At 38.4% G+C, this 12,854-nt stretch overlaps 2 protein-coding genes across 13 annotated transcripts in view; one reads left to right on the top strand and one right to left on the bottom strand.

Annotated features, from left to right (window-relative positions):
- Positions 1 to 12,854, bottom strand: part of CASK (calcium/calmodulin dependent serine protein kinase) — a 442,447-nt gene that overhangs the window by 187,617 nt on the left and 241,976 nt on the right. The window lies entirely within an intron of this gene.
- GPR82 (G protein-coupled receptor 82) lies at positions 6,970 to 8,924 on the top strand. Its single transcript, XM_032806608.1, has one exon. It carries the CDS (start codon positions 6,970 to 6,972, stop codon positions 8,014 to 8,016), a length of 1,047 nt encoding a protein of 348 aa, XP_032662499.1. The 3' UTR covers positions 8,017 to 8,924.

Here is a 12,854-nt window from a genome sequence, read left to right as displayed (position 1 = left end):
ACTTTTTATCAATACTTGAGCAGAAGGACGCAGACAGGAGGGAGGTCCACTGCTCAGTGGAGAGGGAGAACAGTAACAGGAATTAGAAAGGCAGAGTGCTAATGACTTCTTTGTTTCGGTCTTCACTGAGAGTCTGAAGGAGTGCTACATAGTGAATGCTAATGGGAAGGGGGTGGGTTTAGAAGGAAAGTAAAAGAACACAGGTTAAAATCACTTAGAAAAGCCTAAATGCCTGCAAGTCACCAGACCTGATAAATGCATCCTAGATACTCAAGGAGCTAATAGAGGAGGATCTTGAGTCTAGCTATTATCTTTGGAATCATGGTAGCGGGAGAGATCGGGAAGACTGGAAAGGGCAAATATAGTGTCATCTATAAAAGGGAATAAAAACAACCAGGAATAACAGACGTTAGTTTAATCTTCTGTGTCAGGGAGTATGGAGCAAGTAGTTAGGAAATCTTGCAAATTGGAAGGTGGTAAGGAGATAGGGAATAGCCAGCATGGATTGTAAGAACAATCATGTCAAAACAAGCTGTTGACTTTGTTTTTAGGATCGAGCTTGTGGATAGGGAAGCGGTGGTGTGGTATACCTAGACTTTGTAAGGCGTTTGAGATGGTTACATGATATTCTTTATCGATAAACTAGGCATTATCATTTAGTGGGTGCTATCTATGGTGGGTGCATAACTGGTGGATAACCGGTACTCAGAGAGTAGTTTTATGGTCCAATCCTGCTGGAAAGGATATAATAAGTGAGAGGTTACTAGGGTCTGGTTGTTGATGCCGGCTTCGTTCATATCTTTCATCAACGATTAGATGTTGGCATGGAGAAGTACGCTTTATTAGTTTGCAGCGGATAAAAAACTGGGCGGATTTGCAAACGTGTTGGAGGATGGGTCAAATTTGAAAATGATTGGACAATTGGAGAATGGTTCTGAGGTAATAAGGATTAAAGGTTTCGCAAAGGACAAAGGCAAGATGCCATCTTAGGAGGGAGGCATCAGTTCACACATACAAAATGGAAGAGACTGTCTAGGAAGGATCGGAGAAGGAATTAGGGGTTATAGTGGACACAAGCTAATGATGTCAACCAGTGTGTGCGGTCGCAAAAAGACGCAACGTGATCTCGGGATGCATAGGTAGTTGTGACTAAAGCACGAAGTCATTTCTTGCTGTCATCTGTGGCTCAATTGGAGTGCTAGTTTCGTTTGGGACGCCTTTCAAGAAAGATGTCGAGAAATTGGAGAAGGTCAGAGAATAGCACAATAGAGATCATTAAAGGTTTGACATGACTATTAGAGGAGGCTGAAAATTGGGTTGTTAGTTTTGGAAGAGAAATATGAGAAGGGACATAATAGCAGTTTTTAGGTTTAAAAGGGTGTCATAAGAGGAGGAGAAACTTGTTCCCTTGCCTTCAGAAGAGAAAAGAAGCAATGGGCTTAAAACTGCCAAGAAGGGGTTTAGGTTGGACAGTTGGGAAAGTTCTAACTGTCAGAGTGGTTAAAATTTGGAATAAATTGCCTAGGGAGGTTGTGGAATCTCCATCTCTGGAGATATTTAAGAGTAGGTTAGATAAATGTCTATCAGGGATGGTCTAGACAGTATTTGGTCCTGTGATGAGGGCAGTGGACTGGACTCGATGACCTCTTGAGGTCCCTTCCAGTCCTAGAATCTATGAATCTATGATTGGTACTGAATCCCAATTTGATTTTCTATCACTGTAATCCACCAAACCGCACTTTGTGCAAAGCTTAGCTATGAGTAAGCTAATGTAATATCAATGGTGATAAAACCTGTCAACTTCCTTCGGTCCAAGTCAGCACTGCAACATAGCTCAAAAGCTTTCTTTCAAAAGTATCTGCCAATTACGATGACCTGTTGGTTCATAATGACATCCACTGTCTGAGCAGAGGGCAAGTACTAAGAAGGCTGTGGGAAATTTGAGTTCATGTGGAAGAATAGCTATATAGAAGTCCAGGGAAACAAATAGAAGAGCTACACACATTTTTGAGGGATGCCACAAGCATAAGCATCCTAGCCTCTCTTGTTGATTTGACAGGCCACTTAAATTATTTCAATTTAAAGCTACAGGGGCGAAATGAAAACATAGTGGATCTCTACCACGTCACTGCATTTCAAAACAGAGTCTCTTAAAAAATTATTTGGAATCTGGGAAGATGCTGCATTTCCTGACGCTGTTAAGTTGCTGAGACACTGCAGGTGTGAATCACATGGTGTACTCTCTGGACAGGCTTTTTCAAAACTTCCAGGAGAGGTTCCAAAAATTTAAAAGTGTTAAAGACACCACCCTATTTGTTAAGAACATATTCATAGTCCACGCAAATGGCACTTGATGCAATCAAGCAAAAGTGTCCTTTCCAGATGCTAAAAAAGCAAAACCACAGCGTGAGCTTACTGATTTAGAAGTGAACGACACAAACTACATATGAAAAACTTTCTGGACAACTCTTGTGCTGGACTCCAAGTAACCACACTTGAGGAAGGTGGCATTTAACATCTTGACTATGTTTGGCTCGACATATGTGTGAGAGTCAGCATTCTCAACAATGAACAACAAAAAATTGCGTAATTGCGCCATTTTACCTGATAATCATCTGTACAACTGCCTCAGTCTTGCCTTGACTTAACTCACGCCAAACGTCAAGGCCCTTCTCTGGCAGAGGACCTGTCCCTTTTCCTACTGATGGTGAATATTATAATTCTACATTATCCATGGATATTTTATTTATAATTTGTATTGCAGTACAAAATTACATTTTTAGTAGTGATCTGTTAAAACTAAAAGGTTTTTACAGGTATTTCACAGTAATTATTCATATCTATATACACATATGCCTACAATAATTTTATTTGACAAAACCAACACCAATACTCTTTGTATTTTAATACTAATATTTGCACTTAATTGACATTTTAGCTACGTACTTTCTCAAAGTCTCAGATGTAATTTATTACATCTTTCTTGGAAGTTATTTTTAGGTTATACAGTGGTTTGATTTTATTTTTCATTTAATGCACTAAAAATATAAGCAAAGGGGTATATTATTAATGTACAGCATTGTATGAGTTTGTTGAACAGGAGCACTTGCAGTTTGAAAAACGTTTCTTTGGAATCTGGCTCTTGGCCAATCCATCCTATTCTTTCCCCTCCACTCCCTCTAATTCCTATCCCCTCACTTGAGCCCTCATCGCTCTTCCTTCCCCCACCACCTATTGCCACTTATCTTCCTCCTCAGACCTCCATCTCTCATTGCATATCCAAACTCTCAACCCTATTCCCATGTACTCTTCTAGCCCTAGTCACCCCTTGCCTCCGAGGACACATTCATATGTGTAATTTGTTTTTCAAAATTAGTTTAGTGCCTTCTGAATTATCTGCTGTGCTCAGATTATATTTCTCCAAAACAGATATATAAAAGAACCAAAAAATTCTAAACCAAGGCAGATTTTCTCCAAATATTTACAGTTCATTCTCAGATTTCTGTTCAAGGTAGGTTTCAAACTTCAAAGTTGCTAGTAACTGAACTTTATGAAACCTGTTTTTTCCCCCGTGGGTTGTATCTCAGGACCCCTTGCACAAATGACCCAATTTGGATCTGTAACCCTGCCCTATAGTCTAATATAGGGAGAGCCAATCCAAAAATAAACATCTTGGAAGATATAAAAGCAAGCATCTAGATTTTAGAGGACTTAGAAGGGTCATCCTTTAAGCAGGAAGGGCTCTGTTATACTATTGTATGAAATTAATCAGCAACTGCTTTCCTATATCCAAATCCCCAGCACAGAATAATGCTGAAATGGGGACATTTTTGGAATGATGGAGGGAAGGGGCTCTACACATCCATCAGTAGCAAAAGAGGCTCAGATAGTGTTAAGTGGCCCATTCATTCAATGAAACGGCCTCAGAAGGGAGGAAAACCACTCATGGAGATGAACACAGCCTGAAACAATGGCTCTGAGACAAGTGAACTGCTCCATTCATGTCAGTGGATGTTTTGATCCCCCTCCCCAGTGCTAGAGAGCCTGTGGTATGTGGCAGGCATGCACATTTTAATCTGCTTCTCAGCAGTATGCTTTTGGTACGTGCTCCCAGAACACCTGTTCTCAGCTCCTTCAACTCAGAGGGGCAGGGCTTCCCCAGATCCTAGCTCACATGAGGGGTAGGGAGAAGGGCTCAGACTTCCCCAGAAGGGCAAGCTCCCCACCTCAGACCTGGTCCATCCGATGGTTGGCAGACTATGGTTGAGAGGCAGAGTCTCCCCAGATCCCAACACACATGAAGGTAGGGAGAGGGGTTCAGAATCCCCCAAGAGAGGCAGCCCCCTAGATACTGGCGTATATATTACACACACACACACACGCGGGAGAATGTTGGGTTGACAGCTATCCCTGCCCCTATTCTCCTCACAGCTCTCCTGCCACTCACCTGATCTCCTTTCAAGTGTCCCTGTCTTCCCATTCCACCTAGCCCCAACCCCCTTAAACCAGACCTTCTCCCCTCCCCCCATCCTCATTTATCCCCTCTCATTGCTGTAACCCCCAAACCTCTCCCCCATTCTCCCTTTCCCTTCCCAGAAAGCATCTGGATGTCTAATCTCTCCCTTTCAAAACATTGATTACGTTCCCCCAAAATTAACCTCCACCCCTTGCAGAGACAGATTTTAGTAACATATTTTCAAACATTTTCTAGATTTCTTCCCTAGGTAGGACTTGACACTAGCTATGGAGTGTGGGGGGCCAGGATCAAAAGCTTATTGCTTATCCCCTTGCATTATCCAGATTTTTGAGGCTACAAATCCTCTTGGCTCCCCTGTCCATGCACGTTCACAGTTATCAGTTTACCTTGTGATTGCTAGGCATGAGCCTAAAATGACAACTAAACACTTTGGCAAATGTACTGAACCACCCAAAGGAGCAGTGCTTGCCATGCACTCTCTGGGTATAACCCTCAAGTGAGGGAGACTTTTGTGTCAGGATCAAAGCCATAGTTTGATACTCAAGTCTGGGAAAAAAAATATGTGGTTAGAATATGTCAACCTTAAGAAAAGTTGCAATATGAGTCAAGCATGACCGTTTCACAACTGCTCACGCCAGTCTTCTTCTTGGTGCATGCTCCCAACATGCCTGTTCTCTGCTCCCCACTGGATGGTGAAAAACAAGGATTATCTCAGGAATCCCTTGGTCAAATGACCCCAGATATGGATTACTAACTCTACTCCTTTCCCCTAGAGGCTCACTTAATTTCAAGGCAATCTGAGTAACTATGGATATTTTAAAGCACTTAGAAATCTCAAGCTTTAAACAGACAGCTGGTCTTAACCTCAACAAAGCAGACCTCTACAACAAATTCTGAGAACTGATAAGTAAGAAATGCACATAGATCCTCTTTTCTGAGTTTAAGAAACAACCCTTTCCCTTCACAAACAAGTAGAAAGCAGTTTCAGACAGTGGGTTGGACTGAAAAGGAAATGCTCCAAACAGAAACAAATGGTCTTTGAATTGGAAGGTGCTTGCAGTTTTCATCGGTAAGTTTAATTGTTAACTCCTTATTTTTTTTCATCTGAACATACAAAAAAATATCAGAATTGGACATTAGACCGTGGGTTAATGACTTCAATAGTTATTCTGGATTTATTTCACTTTAACAGCAGAATTTAGCTCAGTTTCCTTAAAAATCCAGATAGTAAATAGGAACAGTTACGTAAAAGTTAGTTTCATTTGAGAGTTACCAGGGCTGTAAGGGGTTTTGCACGGCATCATTTTTAAACAAGCCTTTTGAACCTTTTTATTTTTCTGACATAGTACATCTGGCTCTCTCTATCTTCCTTTTGTACCTTTTCATGTTTATACAAAATCTTCTCCACACTGTAGTTAATAACTCATTTGTATAACAGTTTTAAAATACAAATATTTTATTTTATAACTTTGGAATGTGTATGAAGTTTTTCCATGAATTTATAAATTAAATAAAATCTCATTAGGGATCTAGTTCATTAACAAGTAAGATGTGCATGAAGGAGAACATAGCGATCTCCAACTCTTTCCTCTTCCCTCCACACTAGCAAGCTGAAACACCAATTTAAATCGCAGAAAGACATGCTGTTACTGTTGAGTACTTTAACACTGCTCATATGCATTTGATTCCTTATCTACAGCCTGTAAACACAAAACAAAAACTAAATTAAACTGGCCAAAATTTAAACTTGTGGAATGACTGCTGAAAAATCTGATCAAGTTTGAAAATATTTCATAATCAGACCAGACTGAATGGGATAGCTATAGCTGCAATGACCAGGGCTCAGAACAGAGTGGTAAAGAATACTGGAAGTTTTTCTTTCACCGTAAACTAAATCCTCGTGGCCAGCATTTTAGCGTCATAGTACATCTCCAGTACATATTTGAGTAGAGGCCAGGGAGTGCTATGCCGCATTTCTGCAATCAAAATACTACTTTACGTGTATTTAGCATCTTTGATTTGACAATATCAAAATGCTCTAGAAGCAAAGTATTGTCATGTTATAATTCAGGACATTGAGGTATGGAGAGATTGAAGTGTAGTCCACAATCATGAATCACTGTCAAAATTTGGATGAATTCTCCAGGTTTCCTGAGTCTCTATGTGCTATGTTATTGGACTCAGGATTTATGATCTAAGACCATAGATATTTAGTTTTATACGACTTTTGTAGTATCCCTGAATCCGTGTGCAAAAATTTCATGTCAGCTCAAAAAGAAACTGCAATTCTACCATCGTGCTGTGTCAAGATGACAACTTCCAGGAGGCTAACTGCTAGGTATAAATATTCAAGCGCCTGAGGGAAGGAAAAGGAATTGTTAGCAAAATTATGAAATTAGTAAATATGACAGCCATTAAATACAGATTACAGAAGAAAATAACTCCTGCAATTGTTTTTCAGCTCAGTGTGCATTTATTCAAGAAAAACTTGAATGGGACTAATGAAAAATTCAACATGTCTTCTTCAACCATCATCGGTTTCTACAGTAGCTCTGCCAATCATCTATTCCTTCCTATTTACTACAGGCAGTTTTGGAAACATTATTTCTGGGTGGATATTTTCAAAGCACATATCTAAAAAAAGAACACAGAACATCTACCTGACGAATCTTGTTATTGCAAATTTATTTGTATGCATATCAATGCCTTTTCTCGCTGCCTACTTTGCAGATGGCTATCAGTGGGAGAATGATTCCATGCTATGTAAAATAGTAAACTACTTTGGAACTCTGGTTATACACACTAGTATGTATGTCAGCATTACAATTTTATGTTGGACTGCTTTAAGTCAGTATTCAACACTGATGAAAAATAATGACCACACGCAATATTCTCCAACAGTTAACGAAAACTACTTCTATAAATCCCTACTGGAAAAGTTTCGTCAGCCAAAATTTGCTAAATACTTGTGCATCAGTATATGGATCATTGTACTGGGCATAACTGTACCAGTGATAGTGTATGATTTATATCTACAGCCTGATCAAGAACAAGTTGACCGATGCTACCACTGGAAAGCAGAAAATGGCAAACTCACTGCAAAGATCACAGTTCTTATTGCTACTGCATGGTTTTTTTTATTTTTTATAACAGTATTATTTTCATACTATTCCCTTGTCAATCACCTGAGTAAAATGCAGAAAAATACTTGCATTGGAAAGAAGCATCTAATTTACAGTACAGTCAAAAGAAACATTTTTGTCATCCTGCTTATATTAACTGTCTGCTATCTTCCATATCATATTTTAAGGCCAGTTTTTTATGCGCTGCTTGGTAGTGAAGACTGCCAGATGATGAATTATTTAGTGGAAGCAAAAAACTTTCTTATTTGTCTTGCAGCTGCTAAAAGTAGTTTAGATCCTGTTGTAAATCTTTTATTAGATAAAACATTTAAGAAGAGTCTGTACAATCTCTTTAGAAAATCCTCATCACAAGACCACAATCATACAGCTGATACTGAAGAGAGTACACAAATGTGAAGAAGGAATAAGTAAAAATCTTAACTGGACATACTTTAGGACAAAAACCTTTTTTCCAAACATAGCTACCTATAACAGAAGAATTCTTTCCATCCACAGTGAAAATGAAATTTACAGATAAAAGATGAATTTCTAGAATTTAAAAAAACCTGCTTATGAACATTTGAACTGTTAGCAAAGTTGGAAACATGAATTGTTGCTTGACGAACCTTTATATTTCTTACAGTGAACTGTGCACTATGATTTTGCTTACACAAAATGAAAAAGGGATTACACTGTATGCTTGAACTATACACATTGATTAATTCCAGTCCTTGGAGAAACCAAAGATAAGGAAAGTGAAGAGAGCAGACAATAGATCAAAGGTAATAACTTGGCGCTCCAGTATCGTCACATAAATGTGCTAAGGTTTCAGACACAATCTCTCTTAGTTAAATTACAAGAACAAAAATTGAACAAAAGAAACCAAACTACACATGGGTAGTTTTTATGGTATAATTAAATAAAGTGTCTGAGAAATATAGATGTACTTGCAGAAAGCTAGCCAGGAATTTGGAATTAACAGGGTTGGTTTTTTTGCTCAGAGGTACTGCGGGGAAGGTGGTTTCTTTGTCTTTTGGGATGAATCCATTACATGGATTGAGCAATGAAACTGACAGGAAGTGTGAGGGGAGATTAGTCTGATATTTGAATTTTTAGAATAAAGAAACATTCTTCCTACTCTTTACTTAAACTTTGTCCATCACCCTAGGAATGGTATTGCCTGAACCATATGAGGTCCCATCCTAGCATCAGTGGGAGGAGGCTTATAATAGGGTTGTATAAAAAGGCTGGGAGTCTTATGGGGGTTATCAACTTCTGGTCTTATTCTTGCCTCAGACAGGGACCATGGGATGAAATCACACAGTAACACCCACAAGGTTGACAAGGGTTTGATAGTGGTTACTGACCTATGGGGGTAAGAGACCCAGAGAAATAGGAAGAAATCTGTAAGATGGAATGAGGGACATATTGTTTTAGATGTTTTCTATAGTTTGTTCTGGAAATCTTCATGTAGGAGCCCATCCATAGCAGTTGTGTTCGTTGAATGACCATTTGCAGCCATAGTTCTGTTTCTGAGACAATGGATTTACTGTAAAATGCTGTGCACACCTGCCTACTATTACATAAATAATTAATAATGAATGTTATTTGTCTCACTTCAAAAGCTGGTCTTACACAGATAAATCTAAAATATTTAATTTATACAAGAATGATCATAACCAAAGAGATGATTTATACAAATGTCTAACCAAAAAACTGCATCAAGCATACGTACAATATTCTGACATATCCTAATATATATAAAAAACTAAATTTAAGCAAAATAGAGAACAGTAAAGTGCACACAAAATGTACCTGATCTCAATACTAGCCCACAGATAATCCTCCACTACAGGTCTCCGTTTGTCCAGTCTAGTCTTAAATTAGGTAAATTGTGTGGTTTAATTAGGATGACACTGACTCTTCATCAAGGCTCATCATTTAAGGATGGACAAAATAAAGGCATTTAACAATGTGAATGAACAAGACAAATAATGGATAATCAACTGGTAATCACAGAGTACACTTCTAGCTGGAACACAGCTTGCCTATGAGGTTTCTCAATGAAGAAGTTTGAGGATCATGGAGAAAAAAACCGATATTAAGTAGCAATTTAAAAGAAATTATAAACAGAGGATCTTTAGATTTCTTGTTGAAATTAAAAGTTTTTTTCCCCCTGCACTCCTCTTTCTTCCTTCACCACGCTAATTCACAGGAGACAATACAAACCCACTGTAAATACAAAAACATAGCATCTAACATGTTTAGCATTAACTGAATGTATATTCATTGTTAATGTGTAAAAGAGTAGCCACTTAACTGCAATACAATATCATCTCTTTCAAATATAATATCCATGTAATGGACACTTTAGAAACGCTTACATGCAAAAATCTATTTTTTTCAAGCATTTTGATTGAAACTCATTTGTGCTCTAGCCCAGGGGTACATAAAAAGCATTAACAAAGTCAGTACAAAATAAAATTTCATACAGACAATGACTTGTTTATACTACTCTATATACTATACACTGAAATGTAAGAACAATTTTTATATTCCAATTTATTTATTTTATAATATAGTTAAAAATGAGAAAGTAAGCAATTTTTTAGTACTAGTGTGCTGTGACACTTCTGTAATTTTATGTCTGATTTTGTAACCAAGTAGTTTTAAAGGGAGGTGAAACTTGGGGTACGCAAGACAAATCAGACTCCTGAAAGGGGGACAGCAGTCTGGAAAGGTTGAGAGCCACTGCTCTAGCCTATTACATAAATTTAATACCAACTTTATACAATATCACAGACAATGCAATAAAAATTATGCAACATCTGCTGTTAGTTCAGATAACTTGCAGAAAAAAAGGTCCAGGTTTGAAATCCTGGTTAAACTGAAATCAATGGCAAAATTCCCATTGGCTGCAATGGGGTCAGGATTTCATTCAAGAGGCACCAGAACACAATTTAAGTGAAAAAGTTATGCAAATTTAAAATAATTAAATCAACAATGCCCAAAATGACACACACAATGAAAATTTTGACACTTTCTTAAATGTGGTTATATTGCAAAAAGGGACTATCGTTAGGTTTGCTGAAGATAGTGGGTTTGCACATATACCAGAGAGAAGAATTTCTTCAGAGAACCTTTATAATCATCATCACCATCACTCTCATAACTGCACTGGTCGTTGGGACACCATCACTGATAAGCAATCAGTCAATTGTCTCCACCCTGGTGATTGTGTGTCAGTGCTTGAGTCTCCGCAAAGTCCATTCCTGTCCACTCTTTTATGCTGTCAATCCATCTCTTCTTCTGTCTACCTCCTCTTCTCTTCCCCTGTACTGTCCCTCGGAGGATGATCTTGGATAGGTCAGATGATCTTGTTACATGGCCGTACCACTTCAGCTTGCTCTTCTTTGTGATCTTCAGGAGGTCTTCATATTACCCAGTGCATTGGGTGATGATGTTGTGGACCTCTTCATTAGTGACGTGATCGAAGTAGGAGATGCCCAGGATTTTACAAAAGTATCTCATCTCTACTACCTGTATTTTCCATTCAGGTTCCACCATAAGGGAACTTTTCTGTAAGTTCTGCCGTAATTCTGGCAAGAACTGTGCAAACAACAGCAACAGTGGCAAAGCTAAAGCCAATCTGGAGGAATAAGAACATCTCTCTGGAATTCAAACTGAAACTGCTGCACAAGCTGGTCATCTCCCTTTTTCTGTGTGAGAGAGAGACATGGACCCTTATGGCAGAACCTTTATAATAGTGGTGTATAAACCAGAAAAATATCAAGCTAGATTTCAAGTCCCAAGATCCCAGACTCAGATTGCAGGCCTGGCAGTACAAAAAATCCACAACGTATTGATTATGCTTTAAATATGTGGTTTACAAAAAAATTACACACACATGCCCTTCCTCTGCTCCCTCCCTCATCTGCTGTCTCTTTCCCTTTGAGTTCCTGCTCACCATCAAGCACTCAGTATCGCTTCCCTCCAAAACAGTCTTTGTTGCTTATTTGACTACAAAATGCAGTTAAGAACATGTACAAATATATTGTGAGATTCCATGTTTGCGGTAATGGCTTCCAGATCCAGCTTGTGTGTGTGTGTGTATATACACACACACACACACACACACAGAGGGGGTGGGAGTGTTTTAATACACCAAAAATTAAAGAAAACATTTGTCCACTTTTTAGAACAAGGAGAATATAGTGAAAACAGGATACAGAATCTATATGTATTGTTGTGTAAATAAGAAATTGCACTACTGTTTGGCTATTAATTCTAATCTTATTTATATTAAAATTGATTACTGATTACTGCTTGCATTTTTAACTGGAAACCATTAAAAGCTTTTCTATGAAGACAAGCAATAAACATTCTCTATTTCTTAAAGAGGTTCAAAATCAGTTAGTTTAAGAACAAATTTGCTTAGACATTGCAACCAGTATCATAGATTTTAAAAATACTTTGTTTTAATAATTTAAATATTAATTACACAATAATATTTTTTATTATTTATACTTTATGTTCACTTTCGCATTTCTCTCATTTTGGAAAATGAAAATATAAGTTGTCAATTTCTTATATTCAGTGTTGTTGTATCTGAGTTGGTTCTAGGGTATTAAGAGAGACAAGGTGGGTGAGGTTGTATCTTTTAATAGACCAACTTCACTGGTGACAGGCAAGCTTTGGAGCTTACACAGAATTCTTCTTCTGATCCTTTGCGCATGAAGACTGAGAGGCCCAGGATACACACCGTAACACACTTAAAACGGTCTTCATCACACAAGGACCCTTCACAGATAAACAGATAGCATCATGGAACAAGCTACCCAAATACCCTGAGAAAACATGGTTCAATACAGAAAAAAAACAACCCTCCAACCACACACCCCTAGTTGCTACCTACCACCCCATCCTGGAACCCATATGGGGTATCATTAAACAATTACAAACCATACTCAATGGGGACTACATCCTGAAAGAAGTCTTTCCTTACCCACCTTTTCTGGCCTTCAAACACCCCGAGCCTTGCCAAACTCATCACCAGAAGCAAGCTTCACACGCACCAAGACCCACCAAGTCAAAGCTGCACCAGACACTGTCATAACAGATGCAAAACCTGCAGACATATCTCCACTGCTACAATGATCAATCCCCCCAATTCCCCCCTCAACACACCTTTCAAGATCCACAGGTCTTACACTTGCCTATCAATGTGGTGTATTTCATTCAGTGCACTAAATGCC

Source organism: Chelonoidis abingdonii, chromosome 1 (genome assembly GCF_003597395.2).
Source record: "Chelonoidis abingdonii isolate Lonesome George chromosome 1, CheloAbing_2.0, whole genome shotgun sequence".
Taxonomy (NCBI): Eukaryota; Metazoa; Chordata; order Testudines; family Testudinidae; genus Chelonoidis; species Chelonoidis abingdonii.
This window is presented reverse-complemented; position numbering and strand designations above follow the sequence as displayed.